The sequence below is a fragment of the Protobothrops mucrosquamatus genome, unplaced genomic scaffold (genome assembly GCF_001527695.2).
Source record: "Protobothrops mucrosquamatus isolate PMUCROS unplaced genomic scaffold, P.Mucros_1.0 scaffold1542, whole genome shotgun sequence".
Taxonomy (NCBI): Eukaryota; Metazoa; Chordata; class Lepidosauria; order Squamata; family Viperidae; genus Protobothrops; species Protobothrops mucrosquamatus.
Window position 1 is genome coordinate 79,084 of NW_015387712.1, and position 17,604 is coordinate 96,687.

Genomic DNA, 17,604 nt, shown 5'->3' on the forward strand with positions numbered 1-17,604 from the left:
CGAGCCGGGCTGACTCCAGCCAGGTATACACCACACACCCTGAGCAATGTCTCCATTAGCGCGCGGCTGCCGCTGCCGCTGCCGCTCCCTCCTCCAAAGCGAACCGCAGCGGCTGAGGCGGAAAGAGGCGGCCCCCCTTTGCCATGGACAAGCCCTCGCCCGCCGAGCCTAGGCGCAGCCCGGCGTGAATCCGCAACTCCAAGGAAGGCAAGCCGGCTCCTTGCTCGACTTCTCCAGCTCGGCCTTTTCGCCCTTCCGACTCCCTCCTTCCACACCCTCCCCGTCAACCACCACCACGTCCTTTATTTAGCCCGTCTTTCGGCAGCAAAAGCCGCCTGGAATAAGGAACCCGCGAGCTGGAGGTGAGAGCGACGACCGGTGATCAATCATCCAGCTTCGGCACTTCTGTTTACAGGGGGAAAGGGACGCGTGGGGCGGGAGCTGGCGTTGCTGGGGGGGGGGGAGCGAAAGAAGCCGACTGGTTCGTAGAGTATAACTTTCGTGGGTATCCGCGGAAAGTGGGGTTGGTGGGTTGGTTGGAGGGGGGGGAACAGACAGCGATCCGCGTTTGCTGATCTTTGTTATGAAAGTTTGACGGATTCAGAGAAGTGCTAGCTTGTGTTCAGCGTGTGCGATTGGAGAGGGGGGGGGCGAAAGTGTCGGTGTAAGGGCTTGTGCGCCGGGGAGACTTTTCCAAGTGCAACCCTTTCCTTGTCTACCGAGGAGTAAGTGGATTCAATACGGGTTACTCCCCGCTGTGGGTTGCGAGCCCATTTTGTGCTGTGGTTTTCCAAAGAGCGAGGTACGCCCTGGTTGAAATCGAACCCACGACTTCTTGCTGGAGGGAAGGAGGTCGACCTCTTTTGCTCGGCGGCGATGGCGCGGCACTCTGTACATGCTCGGGAGACCCTTTCATTAGGATTGGCGGCTCTGGGCTAGGTCTGCCTGGAGAGCGGGGCTGAGAAAGGCATCCCAAGCTGGCCTTCGCTTTAAGGAAACTCTCTGGGCTGAAGTGGGCTGAAGTTATTCAGGGATCTGCCCCGCCGAAGAGGAGCGTAGTATGTTCCGATGATTTCGCCGCAATGTAAGCCGCGAAAGAAAGGTAACGGGGATCCCGGTTGTTACCCACAATGGTAACTAAACCCCACCTGGTTTTGAGCTAACAGGAATTTTGTTTTGCTGGAAGCTGCTCTCTGACACTACTGCCCCATTACACCGCCCTTATATAGCGCACGCAAAAGGCGAACGCTTCAAAACTTCCGCGTGGAGCTGAAGCCGGGGCGGCAAGGGGGAGAGGGAGGGGGCGAGGGCGCCCAAGAGTCCCCTGGCCGGACAGATCTTTAAACACAATCGGTGCAATTGCGACGGTTTTGTCCGAGACACCACCGGCTACTTTACGCTCAGCACCGTCCCAAGCGAAGGGGACTCTTCGTTTTTTGCCCGGGCCGCTTCAGAAGCCCCGCCAGCCCTGAAATAAATAGCGGGGAAAGAAGGCAGCTTCTCCAAGGTCGCAGATTCTTAGCCCGCTTACTCCGCAGGACACCCGCTGACTTCGCTTGGAGTTATTCGCCGCTTAAATAAACGCAGGACCGCAACTCCCCACCCCTCACCCACCCACCCCCCCGCGTCATCTGGAGGCCCGAAACGAGAAAGGGATAGGAATACCCCCCATTTCGTAATTTAATGCCGGAGGACGAATTGCGGAGTGCAATCCGGACTGAAGCCTTTTTAACATTCAGAACTCGAGGTAGTAATTTCTGGGCACTTAAGACGAACGGCGGCTGGAAAACTCTGGCGCACCTGGCCAGATAAGACAGGCGTTTCTCTGACTATTCTGCATCTGCCAGCCGGTCAGACCGCCTCCCTTTGACATCTTGCAGAGCATCTGTCTAAACCGCTGGGCCTGTTCCCGCACTGCCTCCAGGTTTCAACTATTCCTGGGGAGGGGAGGGGGAAGGGAGGGGAGGGGGGTGGAAGGCACTTAGAGGCATCCGATTTTATTTCTTTAGAGGAGAAAGGCGCAGATAGACACATGCGCGCGCAGCGAGATCCTGCAGACATACCCATGTTTCCCCCGCCTGCTCCTAAAGGTAGAGTTGGTTGGATATTGGATTGTTTTCCCTTTCTTTAGTATAACTCGTTCCTTTTGGGATTTGATTTTCTTGTTGTCGCACCGTAGGTGGGCGAACTCTCGTGCTGGTGGAGGGCGTTCATTGGTTTCTCTAGAACTCTTTGCGCCTTTACATTACCTGCGATTTGCCATTTAGTGAATGCTACCAGCGAAAGCGCGCCTCCACATTTTCCCCAGGATATCCGGGTGGGTAAGAGATTATTTGGGGGGGGAGCTCTGTCTTACGGGACGCCATCGCTCGTCCCTGTTCCTGCCTCCTCTAAAAGTTGGGGTGAAGGCGGTATGGACTACGACTCCGGGTAAGAAACCTAATAGCTGGGAAAGTGATCTTTTTTAAAAAAAATGGAAGCCGGATGGAGAGGCGGAGAAAGTCAGGGAGCGCTTCAAACGCATCAGACTACAGCGCCCATCGTCCCCAGCGGCACTGTTGGGTATAATGATGAGACTTGAAGTCCCCATATCTGAAAGACTAGACTGGAGAAGGTGACAAATTTGGGGGGAAACGCTTCGCAAGGACTGGCATTCTTTACCCCACGGTAGGACTCGTTTCTGAATTCTTAGCGCAGACCACCATTCCTTAACTTTCTCAGGATAAGATGAGGCTAACTTCCCGGCGGTAGACACGGGGATGTGTCCCTGCCCTGCCCTCTAATCTAAAGCGTCAAAAATCGGCCTCCGAGTCAACCTGGTTCAGAAGAAAGTGTTGCGCTGCACGCAGAAGCGGGATCCATTTTGAAAACAACCCCAGCGCCAATGGAACCGCCGGCGTTCAAGCAACAGGGACAGAAGTAAGTCGCCTTCGGCCAAGACTTCGGAGGGGACTCTCTCCTTCCAAAATCGGCGGCAAAAATCCCCCCCACCAGACTCTGGAGCAGCGCCTAAAAAAAGGAGCCCAGTTGGGGAGAGAGTCCCCCCTTTAGGCAAACTGGGATAAGCAGCAAATTCCCAGTACCTAAATCGGGGGGTTGAAAATCCTCGCGAAGTTCTCCCCCCACCTCCAAGGTCCAGTGGTGGGATTCAGCCAGTTCGCACCAGTTCGGCAGAACCGGTAGCTAATTTTTGGTCGCCCAGGCCCAGCATCCACACAGAGAACCGGTTGTTCACATATTTGAATCTCACCACTGCCAAGGTCTCTCGCCCGCCCTTCCTCCCTCCTTCCCCCAAGTGCGGAGTCAAAGCTTGGGCTACTTTGGCGATCAGAGAAGCTACACATCCACCCACTCACCCCGGTGGCCCCTAGGGTTGCAGTCCACAAACCCAGCTAAGGCTGGGCTTGGCTTAAGAATCCGCCTTCCGCCTTCTAGGGGGTTTCTTCCTCGTCGTAACTGGGCTTAGGTGCGTGGATCCGAAGCAGCCTCCACTTCCAGCGATCTCTCCCGAGGCTTAATATTCTTCGGAGTTAAACTGGTTGGAAGGATGGCTTCAGGCGCCTCGCGGGGCCTCCCCTGCTGTTTTCCAGGGTAGCTTAATTGGCGAACTCCAGTTTCCTGCAATAGTTTTCATAGGGGGAAAGAAAAAAAAAACCGGGAGGATCCCGCTTCGCCTTTCGCTTTAAGGAAAGTTGCCATCCGTTTCGTGCGCTCATGGGTGTTGCTTCGGGGAAGCGGGTGCCTTTGAGCACCTGAGGAAAGGGAATAAACCCCTTCTATTTTCATCTAGGCGCCCTTACTTACTGAAAAGCAAGCTTCTGGAGATCCTTAACCCAAATCACACAATGCACTGCTGGCTTGCTAGATGGGATGATCTGATACAACCGACCCACCAAACCGCTTGAAATGATTCAGGAGTCGCCAATGCCGGCTCCGCGGTGCCTAAAAAAAGTGAAAGTTGCCCTGGGAGGGAACGGGGCTTGCCTCCTCTCCCAGAGGAATGCCTCTCTGTGTCAACGCCAGCGCCAACCGATTTAACCCTAGCTCTCTCTAGATCAGCCCGTGCTTTGGGTTCCCGCCCCTCCCGCGCCCTCCCCCCCCCCCTTCCCTCGAGTTCCTTGTCCGACACAATCTGGAAAGTTGCCCTTGTGCCTTGCAAAGGACGCAGACTCCGGGAGACCGCCTGCCTTTTGGTACAGCAGTGTTTGGAAAGGCCTCCGCTTTTGCAGCCGCGTAAAATGATATGAAAATAAAATACATCAAGCCCGAGAGGAACCAAGATCTTCCAGGGACCGAAACCTTATTCTTGAAGGTTCCTAAGGTCCCCTCACCCCCGTTACGCATTCTGGAGAAATCTGTTCAGCTACTCATGGGGTGCATTTATTCTCGTAAAAACAGCTGGGGAAGAAACGGGGAGGGGTAGACAGAAGGAAGTGGGTCCAATACAGCTCCGTTTCCCCTCCGTTTGAAACTCACCTTCAGTTGTCCTCGAAAGAAGTGGGCCTTTGGAATAACGCGGAGAACATGGTGGCTGCTTGGAAGTCAGCCTTTTTGGTGGCTTCCTAAATTGCGGAGATTTAATGAAATGAACTGGAAATGAAGAGTGCCGGCTGTCCTCCAGGTAAAAGTGACTGCCGACACCGGGATCCTGCAAGGATCTCTTTTCCAGAGGCGTGCTTGGGATCGGGGCCGTCTTATTTTTGAAGGGGCCGCAATTGCGAAAACTCAACCTTCCTAGAGCCAAGCTTTTGCCTCGGTAAATTACAGCAATTACGCGGCAGATAGGATTATATGAGGTGTACTGCGGTCTCCAGATAGTCATCCATCACCCTCAATCGAGCTGTCAGAGCGGGCAGATTCGTCCCTGGGAGGCACCAAGTCTTCCAGCTGGGGAGAAGAAGGGAACATCGTCATTAATTAGAGTGTGACCCTGGGGCTATTCACATGTCTGAACCCAGGCAAGCTCTCCGAGCAAGTCTGCACTTCTGCCCTCCCCTCCCTCCACCCCAGCTGCCCTTCCCACTACAAATACACCAGGAGGCTTGCAAAACTCCTGAGGAGCTGGTTAGTTGCCCGTTGCAAGGAGTCCTCCCAGCCCAGGACTCCTCTTTTCAATGAATTCTTTCTCCTGCCTCCCTCTCCCAAAGCGCACACACACACACACACACCATACCTGGAGGAGAGGTGGGGGTGTCCTGATCTTTGCAAAGAGACCTAAGCAAAAGGGAGAAAAGTGGATGGGTAAAGGAGACGGAGTACGCTTTGAATACCTTCCATCCTTGCAAGAATTTCTCATTCTAACTTCCTAAACTAAAACCAGCTCTACCAATAGGCAGAATGGAGCAGTTGACCTTGAGCTTCAAGAAAAGGCAATGACATAAAAATTACTGGGTGGTGTTTTTTTTCCCCATTTCTGTCAAAAAGAAGGAAACATATTTGTGGGATAACTGCATCTCTTTTTTGTAGCAATCACCTAGGTTAGGGGTGAGGGAAGGTATCTGGCAGGCAAAGTATCTTAAACTGGGCCTTGCCTAAGTAGGCTCAGACAAATTCTTTTGGATTTAGAGTCTATGTGCCACTCTTAAATGACTTTGGGCTCCATAAAAATGGTATTTAACCCTGCTAAGGTCCCTTAGCAGGCTTCCTGAACGGACTATTTTATATTCAGCCCTTAAGTTACATTCATCCAAGTGTAAGGAACTGGTGATGATTTAGGGCATCTTTGTATATCTGCTCACTTGGAAATAAATGGTCATTTAAATAAAGGATTACTTTAGGATTAATAATAAACAGGGTGGGAATAAATGTTGAGGAAGGGGAGGGCAAGCAGTGTCTTGCATTTGTATACATATATACTGCTGCTCACCTCCAACAGGGAAAATGTGTGGGTTTCTCCAGCTTTTCCCAGTTCTTTAGCCAGATTCCACCAAAATATGCTGTTCTACAAAGAGCATTTGCTCTTTGAATCCCGTTACTGAAATGCCATTTTTCCCCCACTTTTATCTTGAACACTCTTCCAAAACTTCAGGGGCTGAACCAATATGAGTCTCAAACTATATTTTTTATCTGGGACGTGAGTCCAGCCAAGCATGAGTTCCTAAGCATGCATGCTCAGTAATACAAACATAATCCCCAAATGTTCATTGTGTAGGGTTCCAGTCTAAGAACCCCCGAATGCTTTAGAAATCTAGGGATGGTCTTTTGAACTCCTGCCTCCTGGGTTCTCCTACTGAAGTATTCAGCAGTACAGAAATTCCAGCTCTATTAAAATTAATTTGGCATTTGGCTGTTGACATCAGTGAAACATTTCTATAGCAATGGTGTTAGTGATTTAATCTCACAGGGACATCCAGAGGGCTTGAGCAATTATTCTCATTAAATGTGAAAATACTGTACAATGATTAAACATGAAAATGTATTTACTATTGAGATTAAAAAGGCCTAGCAAGAGCCTTGAGAACAATTGTCAGTGATGAATTTGGGTAAATATTTAGCATTCAAACCAACTAAACCTGGACACAAATTACAAAAATTACACACATTAAGCATGTTTTGAGCTTATAGTAGGGTGACTTTTATCTTTTAGTATTCTCTGTGTGGCTGTAACATCTGATCTAATGCTTCCACCTTTTCCTACTTCTCACTTTCCACTTTGGCTATGTTACAGTCTTAGCCAGATCAGACAGAAGCATAGCAGATGCCTCTGTGCAGCATAAGTTTGATAAAATTGGGTTCATGGATTACTATCATGGATTAAACATCTGGTTGGTTCTAATAACAGCATTGCCAAATTGCTGATTTGGAGGGCTCCCTCCCATCATATGGCTCTGTGTTTGAAGAGTTTTTCATTCTTACTAATATAAATTTTTTAAAAACTTAAACCATCAGACTTTGTTTGGAAGAGAAAATAATGCTACTTTGCTTCTTATTATTAGCAAATTTTGTTTTTTAGAATGGTCAAGTAGAATTCTGGAACTGTGATGAATGTCATCTAGATTTAGATGGGACAGAACTGAACTTTGCAAAACAGAATCAAAGTTTGCTAGTCATAGATGGTGAACTTTCATTCTGTCAGAGAGACAGAGAAAAACATCCTTACTTATTTTTTTTAATTGCTTCTCAGCAACATTTTAAGCATCATGTCAAGTATGTGGAAGATGATAGAAAGAGATGAAGAACAAGAGTAATAAAGCGATTTCCACCCACCCATCAGATTCCAGATGATAATTTATGCTGGTGATAAAGAAGGACTTGAAAAGCAATATAAAGAGCAGGCACAATAGCCTAGAAAACCAGGCCTAAAAGACCCACATACAGGCCTTGGATATAGTCTCTTGCAATAAGAAATGAACACTTACCAGTGGCAGTGTTTCATCAGAGCCTTATTTACACATAGACCCAGCACTGTGTACAGATACTGGTCAGAACAAGTCAGAGCGAGTAGCACTGAAGAGATCAACCTATCAGCTCCCAAGTCTCTTTCTCCACCTTGCATCTACTAACAAGCATTGCCTCTTGCCCACAAGGTCGGGACGATTACACTGTCCTACTTTGCAGGACCAATGCTTGCATCTCAAATGCCAGCAGCATTTCGAGGTATTTGCTAAAAGCTGTGGATCGGTATATCAGACTCAATCAAAGGTCGTAAACCATTTCGTTCCTCCATAACGGGACGCAGAAGTCCTCGCCACCAGATGTGCCTGATGTCTTTAAGATACTCCCCTCCAACCCAACCCCCACCTCCAAAAGTGCCTTTTTAAACAACTCCCAGCCTCCTAAAACAGCGAGAAGAGAGAAGCGCCTACTCCGAAGGGGAGCGAGGGCTGTGGCTAATGGGTTCACAGGATCGGAGGCGAGGGCGGGCCAGGAGAGCAGGGGGGGTCTCCTCTCGGCGCGCGCTTGGCTGTCAACCTCGGAGCTGCTTTCAACTGTTGATTTAAAAGCGCTGCTGGGGCGCGTGTCCCTTGTCGGCCTCGTTTGTAAGCGGACTGATGACTACAGGGCGGGGGGGGGGAGAGAGAAGCGGCAGGGCAGCTGCTCGTTAATTAATTTCTAATTAAAAGTGCTTGCCACCCTTCAGTGATTCCGCGCACGCGCGCCAGGAAACACGTGGGGGGGGGGAGAGAGTCCGAGCGTAACATGGACGCCTCCTGCTCCGTAGTCTTATTTTTTTTCGGGGCCGCTCCAGGACCTGCTTCGTCCCGGGGGCCGCAGACTTCGGTCCCGTTGCATTACCAACCCACGGGCGAGAGAGTCTCCCCCCCCCACCCCGCAAGAAAGCAAACTCTGAGCTGTTTTGCGTTGCTTTGGGCGCCGCTTCCATCGCAGTCGCTCCAAAGGGAACACGCAACCCAAACAAAAGAGGTGAACCCGGGGCAGGTCCCCGTGGGGTCTTTCCTGGCTGTTCCTGGCCTGGACTCGCGGATGGAGAGACGGGTCATTTTTCGCTCCCCGCCTTCCGCGGCCTGTGGATGGGCAAAATATGTAGTGTGGTTAAGTGCCCAGCTCCTGAGGCAACTCTTCCTTAAAACTGTTATTTGCATTTGTGTGCCGGCCGGAGGGGAGGGAGAAATACACCCACGCTACTTAAAAAAAAATAATGCAACGTCAGTACTAATAATCCCTGTATTATTATTTTTTTGTATTAAGGCCCCTGGAAGCCCGAGTTATTCACTCACCTGGACCAGTAAGGCTGCCTCCCAAGCTCACAAGCCCAACACTTCTGCTGCTGCTTCCTGGACTTTGAGAGCACTCCAGTTGCCATGTCCTACCCCCAGTTTGGATACCCTTATTCATCTGCACCTCAGGTAAGACCAGCCCTACAGAGATCCTACCAAATATTGCACTGGAATTCCCCCCCCACACACACACACCAAAAGTTCCCACTAAGGATAAATGTGGAAAAGTTTTTTTTTTAAATCTTTCTAGAGGGCAATACTGATATCACTGAAATCGAAAGCACTTAAATCCAGGACTGCAAGATAGAAATGTGGAAGCTGGAAAATCATTTTCACCTGGATAATTAGGCTTTATGAACGGAATGTCTTTGCCGAATGTCTTTGCCGTCAGTGGGTTTTACTTCACAGTAGGATCGAAAGAGGGCTGTGAAAAGTAAGAGACAAGGCAATTTTGGGACGGAAGCTGCAGGGTTAACGGCCCAATCCCATTTGCCTACTCCAGGGGTAGGCAACTTTGGCTCTTTTATGACTCGTGGACTTCAACTCCCAGAATTCCTGAGCCAGCCATGCTGGCTCAGGAATTCTGGGAGTTGAAGTCCACGAGTCATAAAACAGCCAAGGTTGCCTACCCCTGGCCTACTCAGATTAAGTCCCACAGAATCTTCAGGGAACCCTAAACCTAACTGAGCAAATATGTAAGCTGTCTTTGATTCTCACAATACTCAGCACCAACAGGAAACCGAATCAGTTGGGCTTCTGGCTGAATTCCATTCAGTTCTGCTTCCAGATAGGCAGAAAAGAAGGCTTGGTCAATTCATATGACTGAACGCCTGGGAAAGAAAGGGTCAGGTGGAGGGTGGGTTAGCAGACCCACAAAAACCCACCATGCAGGCAATTCCACTTAAGATCCCCCAAAATCAGTCTCCGATGGAATGGCTGTCTGTATCTTTAGATTAAGCAACCTATTTGCTCAAGGCAGGTGGGTGTATTAAATATTCCCTGAATCCAGGAATGACTGTTATAATAATAATTATTGAATGATTTTCACTGAGGACCTGGGAGCATATTTCTCAGAAGAACTCTGGAGCTTTTATTTAAGGGGAAAATGTTATGAGGAAGGCCCAAGAATAATATTCTGCCAGTGTCAGTATAAACAGTTTTCTCCTTGGAAAGAATGAATTAATCCTGTAAAATATTTTCTTCTTTTCAACTAGCTTTCCCTCTTCAAGTGCTTTTTACACTACTACAGGGTCCATACACTGGTGAAGCAACTGATATATATAAACTGTAAAATACTTATTCAAAGATCACTAAAACCAGATCAGTTGTTTTTTCACTGGTTTCTTTTAGGGATTGCAGAGAGCAGCTATATTCCATGCACAATTTTCTTCACAGCCAGATTAGATTTTGTCCCCAGTCATCTGAGTTAATTAACCCACTGAGCTGAGTAGGACATATTGCTGTATCTGAGCAGATATGCATAGGATCACTCTGGTCTTTGAGAGTTCAAACTATTGTTGGGGTTGGGTTCTGCAGATGACCACTTTGATATTTCCTCCATTTGAGTGGAATAACGCTCTTCTTACCCTGGGTGAGATGATGTTAACTCTAAAACCCCAGGGCTGTACATGTGTATATGCCTAAACGGAGGGCAAGAAAGGGAGAAGAGAAAGTTTATTCCAGACATATTAACTTTGAGAAACTGCAAATAATTTGCCTTGAAATCAGTGGCAATGTTTGCCCCAGAACTGAGTTCTGCGATTTGGCATCAAAATGTACCTTACATAATTGATTGCTGGGTTGGCTAACCAGCCTCATTGACTCCCAGGTCTCTCTCCTTTTCACCATCCTGTTCTTTCTTCTTCTAGTTCCTGATGACCACCAACTCCTTGTCAACTTGCTGTGAGACCAGTGGTAGGTCCTTGGCGGACTCGGGAGCGGCACCCTCCACTCAGACCCCTGTCTACTGTCCAGTATATGAGAGCAGGCTGCTGGCCACAGCCAGGCACGAACTCAATTCAGCAGCTGCTCTGGGAGTCTATGGGAATCCCTACACAAACACTCAAGGCTATGGCAATTATGTCACTTATGGGACAGAGGCATCAGCTTTCTATTCCTTGGTAAGTCTCTGCCACTGCTGTGCCCTGAATTTTCTCAAGGAAAGTAAGGAAGCCTACCTGCTGTTCTTAAGAGACTTAGTAAACTATTTCAGAAAACCTGGATTGGTCACCAATTGGGCTTGCCTAGATCTTAAGATCAGCCTCTAGGGCTGGGATGGAAGCTCAGTCTTAGAAAGTAAACATCCAGCTCAAAAATGAACTGAATTAGGATGAAAAATGTAGGATACAAAAATTTGGGGTAACAATACCATTTAGCCCCTCTAGAACCAGTGGTTCTTTTTTTCCTAGACCTAGAAAGCTCTACATGCTTTGGAGAAAATTGGTGTCTACCACACACTTGGAGAGTACCTGATGGGGGAAGTTTAATAGGGGTTGGGCAATCTTCTCCAATCCAATTACATGCAGGTCTGGATGAAAACCCACATAGTCAGCTGCAGACATTTTAATATAATCAATGGTTGATAACCAAAGATGAATGCATGTAAAAACATACTATCCTCATTACACTCCACACTACACTACACTACACACACACAAATTTATACAGCAATTTTTATCCTGCATTCCTGATGCATATTCATCATAATCTTCTATAAAATATCACATACTGAATTGAGCAGGTAAAAGATCTGGTCTGCTGAAAATTTTAAATATAACATAAACTTTGGTGTAAAATATTTGCTTCAAGCAAGACCACCATTAGTATTAATGGAGTGGCTTCCTCATTGGAAGAAAGTGGAGTCTGATCCTCCACAGTTGTGAAGTTTCATTTGTTTAACTTTTAGCTTCAACCTGGTTCCGAATTGCAGTTTAGAATTTCAGGTTCCAAAGGACAGTAAATCTGGAAACTCGTGACTTAGTAGAGAGCTAGCATTTCCTGAAAAAAATGGATTTTTTTTGTTAATCTCTTAATTCCTGGAAGAAAATTGCAAATTAGTATGGATAATACTGTGCTCAGTGAAGTGTGTGTGTGTGTGTGTGTGTGTAAGAGAGAGAGGGAGAGAGAGAGAGAGAGAGAGAGAGAGAGAGATCCTTCTCCATACCCAAACAAATACACTTAGAAAGATCCCACTTGTTAGGTGTATTTCCTAGCCTAAGGTGGTCTGCCATGATGTTTTCAATTTCAAGACCATTTGCCTATGCTTAATGACTTACCGCAGTGATAGCAATCTGTTTTGAACCCCTGAATGAAGAATGCATACAATTAAATCTTAGTCAAGTACAAGGGTGTGGGTTTGGTTTGGAAAAATACCCATTACATACCTGTTTTTGAATAAACAGGCATGAGTTTGGGCTGGTAATCAGTGCGGAATTTTCTTGCTAGGGGGAAAATACTCTATTTTTGATTGCATGGAGTACTTTGCTGTCTTGTTCCCATCTATGTTCCCTCGTGAGGAAGAAGATATTGCCCCCTGCTTTGCTTTGTTTGCTTTCCCATTACTGGCAAGGAAAGGGGTGAGCTGAAAGAGGCCATCCTTGGTTTTCCTGTTCTAGAATAGCTTTGATTCGAAGGATGGGAGTGGATCTGCGCATGCGGGCATTACCCAGGCGACCGCTTACTATCCCTACGATCACACGCTCAGTCAGTATCAATATGACAGGTAAGAAACAAACAGCTATTAATTGCAAGGCGGGACAAGGGAGGGGCTGGGGGAGGACACTGGCTGTTTGCTCCCCCATTGGGAACCCGGTTTAACGATAACTACAACCGTATGCGCTTGTGGGGGTGGATCTCAGCACTTGTAAATGTGGAGCAGTTGTGCTGAATGTCTGACTGCTTGCATGTTGACCTGGATGAATAATCCTGACTAGCAGCAGCACGTGCCAAATATATTAAGCTAAATTACAAATTATTATTCTGTTTTAATCAGTATGAGAAAACATCTCATTGACTTCCGTTGAAGTGTTCTCAGGTCTTCTTGTATTCTAGCCTATAGCTGAGAGATTATTTGTGCAAATGGATACGCAAATCTTTCTAACCTCCATTGGATTAGGTGTTATGTATGGATTAGGTGTTATGTATGAATGTTTCCCACCCTGCGAAAAGCCCATGCTTTCAGCTATGGGAATGTTCGCTCTAGCGGTGATGGAGAGTAATGGCTGAAAAATGAATTAGGGAGTCATTTGGTCACATTCCCCCCACTGTGGCGGCTTAGAAAAACCATTATCTTAACTGCATACTATCCCCATCTGCAACTATAGGAGTCATTATGGACCTTCCTTAAAGGGTTTGATAAAGGTTTGAAACCAGGGGAGCCCCAATGACAATTGAAAGGCCCATCCCTATCCTATCGCCCAGCATAGGATATACAAATAATTATCTATGCATTGGTGTTCCCAAGTAATGTTTCTTGCATATGTGAACTAGCTTTTAAACTGAACTCATCCTATTTACTTAAAAAAAAAATCTCAGTCCTATTTATGCCAGATAAAAAGACCTAGAGGGTTCAATTCAGCTTATCCCCATATCACTGGCTACAGGATTATCATCTGCAAAAAATCCCACTGCATTTATTCACTGTAATTCTTCACACACTTCCCTGGGAACTGAGCTTTATGTCTGAGCATGCATGCATTGATTTTTGCTATAAGCAGTCCAAGAAGGAAGGCACAGAAAGCAAAGCCTTAATGAAACTACTTGCAGAATTCCAGGAGTTTACTCACTGCGCCTGCCCAGCCTTCATTTCCATACAGACTTTTTTTTATTGTCTCTAGTCACAAACCCATAACTTTCTTCTAATCTCTTTTATCACTTTGGCCTCACAGCTCTATTTTCAAATTCCTATTTGTATTTCTTGAGATGAATACCTAAGTGATCGCACAAAGATCAGTCTCTCACTGATCAAGAGCCAGATCCGCCTTGGGTACTAGGTAATAATGACTGTGTTGAGTCTATGACCATGGAAGATTTAGGAATCTGCCTAGGTAGGTGCCATGAAATAACAGCTTCTGCAAGGTTTCTCTGAGTCCAGCAGAAACTAATGTTTTGAAAGTTCAAGCCTGAAAGTTTTAGAGCATCTGAGCTCTAAGACAGTGAACATCTAAACATTGTAGTCACCCAATGAGAATAGAAGTAAGCTCTGATTATGGGAGAAAGCCTGAAGTGAAAAGATTGGGGGTTTTTTTCCATAGTGATTGAATCCTTGTCTAGTTGTTCTCCCCTTCAATATTTTGCAGCCTTTAACACCTATGAACAAACGAAGGTTTTAAAGAGATTGTAAGGTCAGTGGCAGTATATTAGCTTTAAGTCTAGATATTTCCCTCATTTCAGTCAATCAGCATTGATTTAATCATAGCTTTCTCTTCGTTTATGATTCTTTTCTTCCTTTGGCTGCTTCACATAGGCATAAACCACGTTTTTTACCCAGAGCATTTCGCACTTCACAACTGGCATCCGAATGTGTGAAGTTGCTCTAAGAATCAATCCTTAACTCATCCCTATGTATACTTTTCTTTCAGAGGCAGATTTCCAAATATTTCCCATGAATTCAGATAGCTTAAAGTTGACACCCCCCTTTTAACATCATGTTAAACAAACCTTTTTTTTATCTTTGATCTCGTTTATTGCTTGTTTTCTAAAAGAACATGCGCCAAGAATCCCCCGCTTCCACTATTTCAACCTTTTAAGCCCAGTGGGTGCAGGTGACCTTTTCTTAGATGATGTATATTAAATATTCAGGCACAGTTTCAATGTCTCTCTCTGTGTGTATATATGAGAGTGAGAAGGAGAGAGTATTTTGCCGCTAATAAAAGGAAATATTTTTATTACCATCGCATGCAGAGGTTACTCGGAGGTCTTTACTGGAGAGAAGTAGCACCCAAAAAGGGATATTTTTCTGACACATTCCTTTTATATTAACTGTATACTAATTCCTCCCAAAGGCCACATTTCTTTGGCAAACCGTCTGCTGTAGTCTGATCCATCCTTCCCTGAGGAATCTCTACTGAATACAGTGATGCTTTCAAACAGCCCTGCCCTTCATCCCCAGCAGACTGCAGAGCCCATCCACATACTTCTACATAGTCAGATTGTTTATTGGACAAATGTTGAGTACTTACAGGTCTTATCCCCCAAATGAATGATTTGTGAGCTAGAAGAATCTCTGTTCCATGGGTAGCAGTGAGACATTCTCCTCAGTCAGAATAAAGGTAGGTCTGTTAAGTACCCGTCCTCTTTTTCTCACACTCTTTGTAACCACAGATATAGCACCATGGATGGAGGGACAAGGAGGAAAAACGCCACTCGGGAAACAACCAGCACGCTGAAAGCCTGGCTGCAGGAGCACCGCAAGAACCCTTACCCAACGAAAGGCGAGAAAATCATGCTGGCCATCATCACCAAAATGACCCTGACGCAGGTTTCCACCTGGTTTGCCAATGCCCGGAGGAGGCTCAAGAAGGAGAACAAAATGACATGGCCCCCGAGGAATAAGTGTGCCGATGAAAAAAGACCCTACGAGGAAGACGAGGATGGAGAAGGTCAAGGGGAGAATCAAAAGAATGAGAAAGTTGAGGGTATCGCCTAACAATTCCTTAAAATACTGCAAGCTTATACTTTTTCTCCCTATATTAGCTTTGCCCACCTGGGGACTTTTAGACCTACTGGACTATAATTGCGTGTTGACCTAGGATGGTGGCAACTATAGTCCAATACATTTGGAGGCATCAGGTTGGGGAAAGCTTCCTTACATCTTCTGCTCATCAGAGCAAATTGGAATATGCAGTCATCATCTGTTCCTGGGATTGTACACATAACTATTGGGGAGCACTTGGACATGGTATCCTAGTTCTCAATTTATGGAGAAATTATCTGTGAGGGGATGCTCTAGATTATATTTGATAATACAAGGATACATTTCACTCTTAGCAAGCAATAGCCTTGCAGTTGCATTGTGCAAACCAATACCCTTAACAACTCAATGGCTGTATTCGCATGAGATGCTTTAACTTGATTTCCAAGTTAATCCATGTTCCCATAGCCCCATAAATTAACCTGATGTGTTGAGGAGGCACAATACCCAACACCTCAAAAAAAAATCTAACCTAGATTAACACTAAACAAATTGTGCAGGTTATTAGACCCACTAAACCTTTTGTGATTAAGGAAGTGTAAGTCCATCCACTACCTCATAAGCAAATACACTTTCTTAGAGCAGCAAACAGTACTCTTGAATTCGAGAATTTTATTTTAGAAGGCATGATTTATAGCCAGTTCTGTCATATCATTCTTTGGGAAACTGGTACTCTCAGGTGTGCAGTGATGGGAATGTATTTATCTGGAGATGAGAGAAAGTTGCTGCATTCAGCTGTGTGCCAAGCTTAATCTGGCAGGGTGAGAGATGGGTATCAAATGATTGTTCCAACGGTGGTTACTTCTCCAAGGCTCAAACCTAACTTGGAGAAGTAAAATTACATGCAAGAGGAAAAGAGTGGTAGATATAAATATTTAGCTTAAGTTTGTTTTTTTTACTCCAACTGGAGCGAATATCTTATTTCAGGCAGCATCTGTATCCATTTGAAAGGTTTTGACAAGTGACTACCAGCTTAAGTTTCCTAATAACCAGTTCAAAATAGTGGACTGACCATTCACCAGAGTTAAGACTGAGGAAAAGCAAGGCATTTCTCCAAAAAAGGAGAACGGGGATTCTTGTGAATGATTTGTGCCAGACTGAGGAAGAGACATTTCATTCGCAAATGCTAGATAAGACGAGAATAAATTAAACAGTTTCCCCCCCCCTCTTCTATTCCCAGAATCCTCCGGGAAGGAGGACAAAGAGCTGGGCCTAAGCGATCTGGACGACTACGACCCACTAGAGTCGGAAAGCTCGGAGAGCGAGCTGAAGCCGCCAGCCTTCGGCCACGTGGAGAGCAGCGGCGCGTGCGCCAACGAGCCAAGCAAGGAGCCCACTCTGGTCGCGGTCGCGGGCGGGGCGGCCTCGCTGGAAAGCACCCTGGACAGAACCAAGAGCTGCCTGAAGGAGTCCGCGTCGGGGCCGGAAGGCTGCGAGGCGGCGGAGCTGCTGAACGCCAGGCAAAGAGGCTGCGAGGCCAAGCCGTGTTACCAGCCGCAGCCGCCGCCTTCGCCGCTCCTCGAGGGCGGCGGGAAGCCGAGGATCTGGTCGCTGGCGCACACGGCCACCTCGCTCAACCAGGCGGAATACCCCTCGTGCATGCTGAAGCGCCAGCAGGGGGCGTCGAGCGGCGGCGGGGCGGCGCAGGCGGGCGGCGTCCTCGAGAGGCCTCCGAAGGATTCCCCCGTTACCAACCTCAGGAACTGGGTGGACGGCGTGTTCCACGACCCCCTCTTCAGACACAGTACACTGAACCAGGCCTTGAACAGCACCACAGTGTCTTGGGCGGCCACCAAGGGCTCCATCTTGGAGACGGGAGCCTTGGGGCGCTCGCTGGGGGGCGGAGCCGCCGTGCTCAAGGGGCAGCTGGCCGGCCTGGCTGGGCCTCAGGACTCCGGCAAAGACTTCCTGGCTTTTCCCAAAGCGGGCGGCAAAATGTTCTGCTCTTAACGACCGAGCCCCGTCCGCGTCCGCCTTCCCTGGGTCAGGGCGGGGGGAAAGACTCGGACCTGGCGAGCCGCTGAGGCCGGGGTGGGCCCTGGTGACTTGGCGGGGAACTCGAGAAAGACTTGGAGAGAGCTGAGATTTGGGCAGGACACGTTTTACAGGAGCGGAACAGAACGGGGGATTTTAAAAATGCGGCTGGACGTTTCAGGCGGGAGAAAGAGATTCCCATTCTCAGCTTTTGGGAGGGGAGGGGAGTTTTGATCACTTCCAGCAATCGAAGTCTTCATC

At 47.3% G+C, this 17,604-nt stretch overlaps 1 protein-coding gene across 1 annotated transcript; it reads left to right on the forward strand.

The window, feature by feature from the left end:
* Nucleotides 1-8,762: 8,762 nt before the first annotated feature.
* IRX4 (iroquois homeobox 4) lies at nucleotides 8,763-17,319 on the forward strand. Its single transcript, XM_015822381.1, has 5 exons — nucleotides 8,763-8,807; nucleotides 10,547-10,798; nucleotides 12,293-12,399; nucleotides 15,000-15,313; nucleotides 16,550-17,319. The coding sequence occupies exons 1-5, from the start codon at nucleotides 8,763-8,765 to the stop codon at nucleotides 17,317-17,319; spliced, it is 1,488 nt and encodes a 495-aa protein (XP_015677867.1).
* Nucleotides 17,320-17,604: the final 285 nt, after the last annotated feature.

What these genes read in the sequence shown, in the direction of transcription:
- IRX4 (XM_015822381.1), top strand. Translation starts at nt 8,763, where the DNA reads ATGTCCTACCCCCAGTTTGGATACCCTTATTCATCTGCACCTCAG. An exon ending in AGTCAGTATCAATATGACAG is followed by an intron (nt 12,400 to 14,999) that starts GTAAGAAACAAA and finishes TTGTAACCACAG; the next exon opens with ATATAGCACCATGGATGGAG. An exon ending in AAAGAATGAGAAAGTTGAGG is followed by an intron (nt 15,314 to 16,549) that starts GTATCGCCTAAC and finishes TTCTATTCCCAG; the next exon opens with AATCCTCCGGGAAGGAGGAC.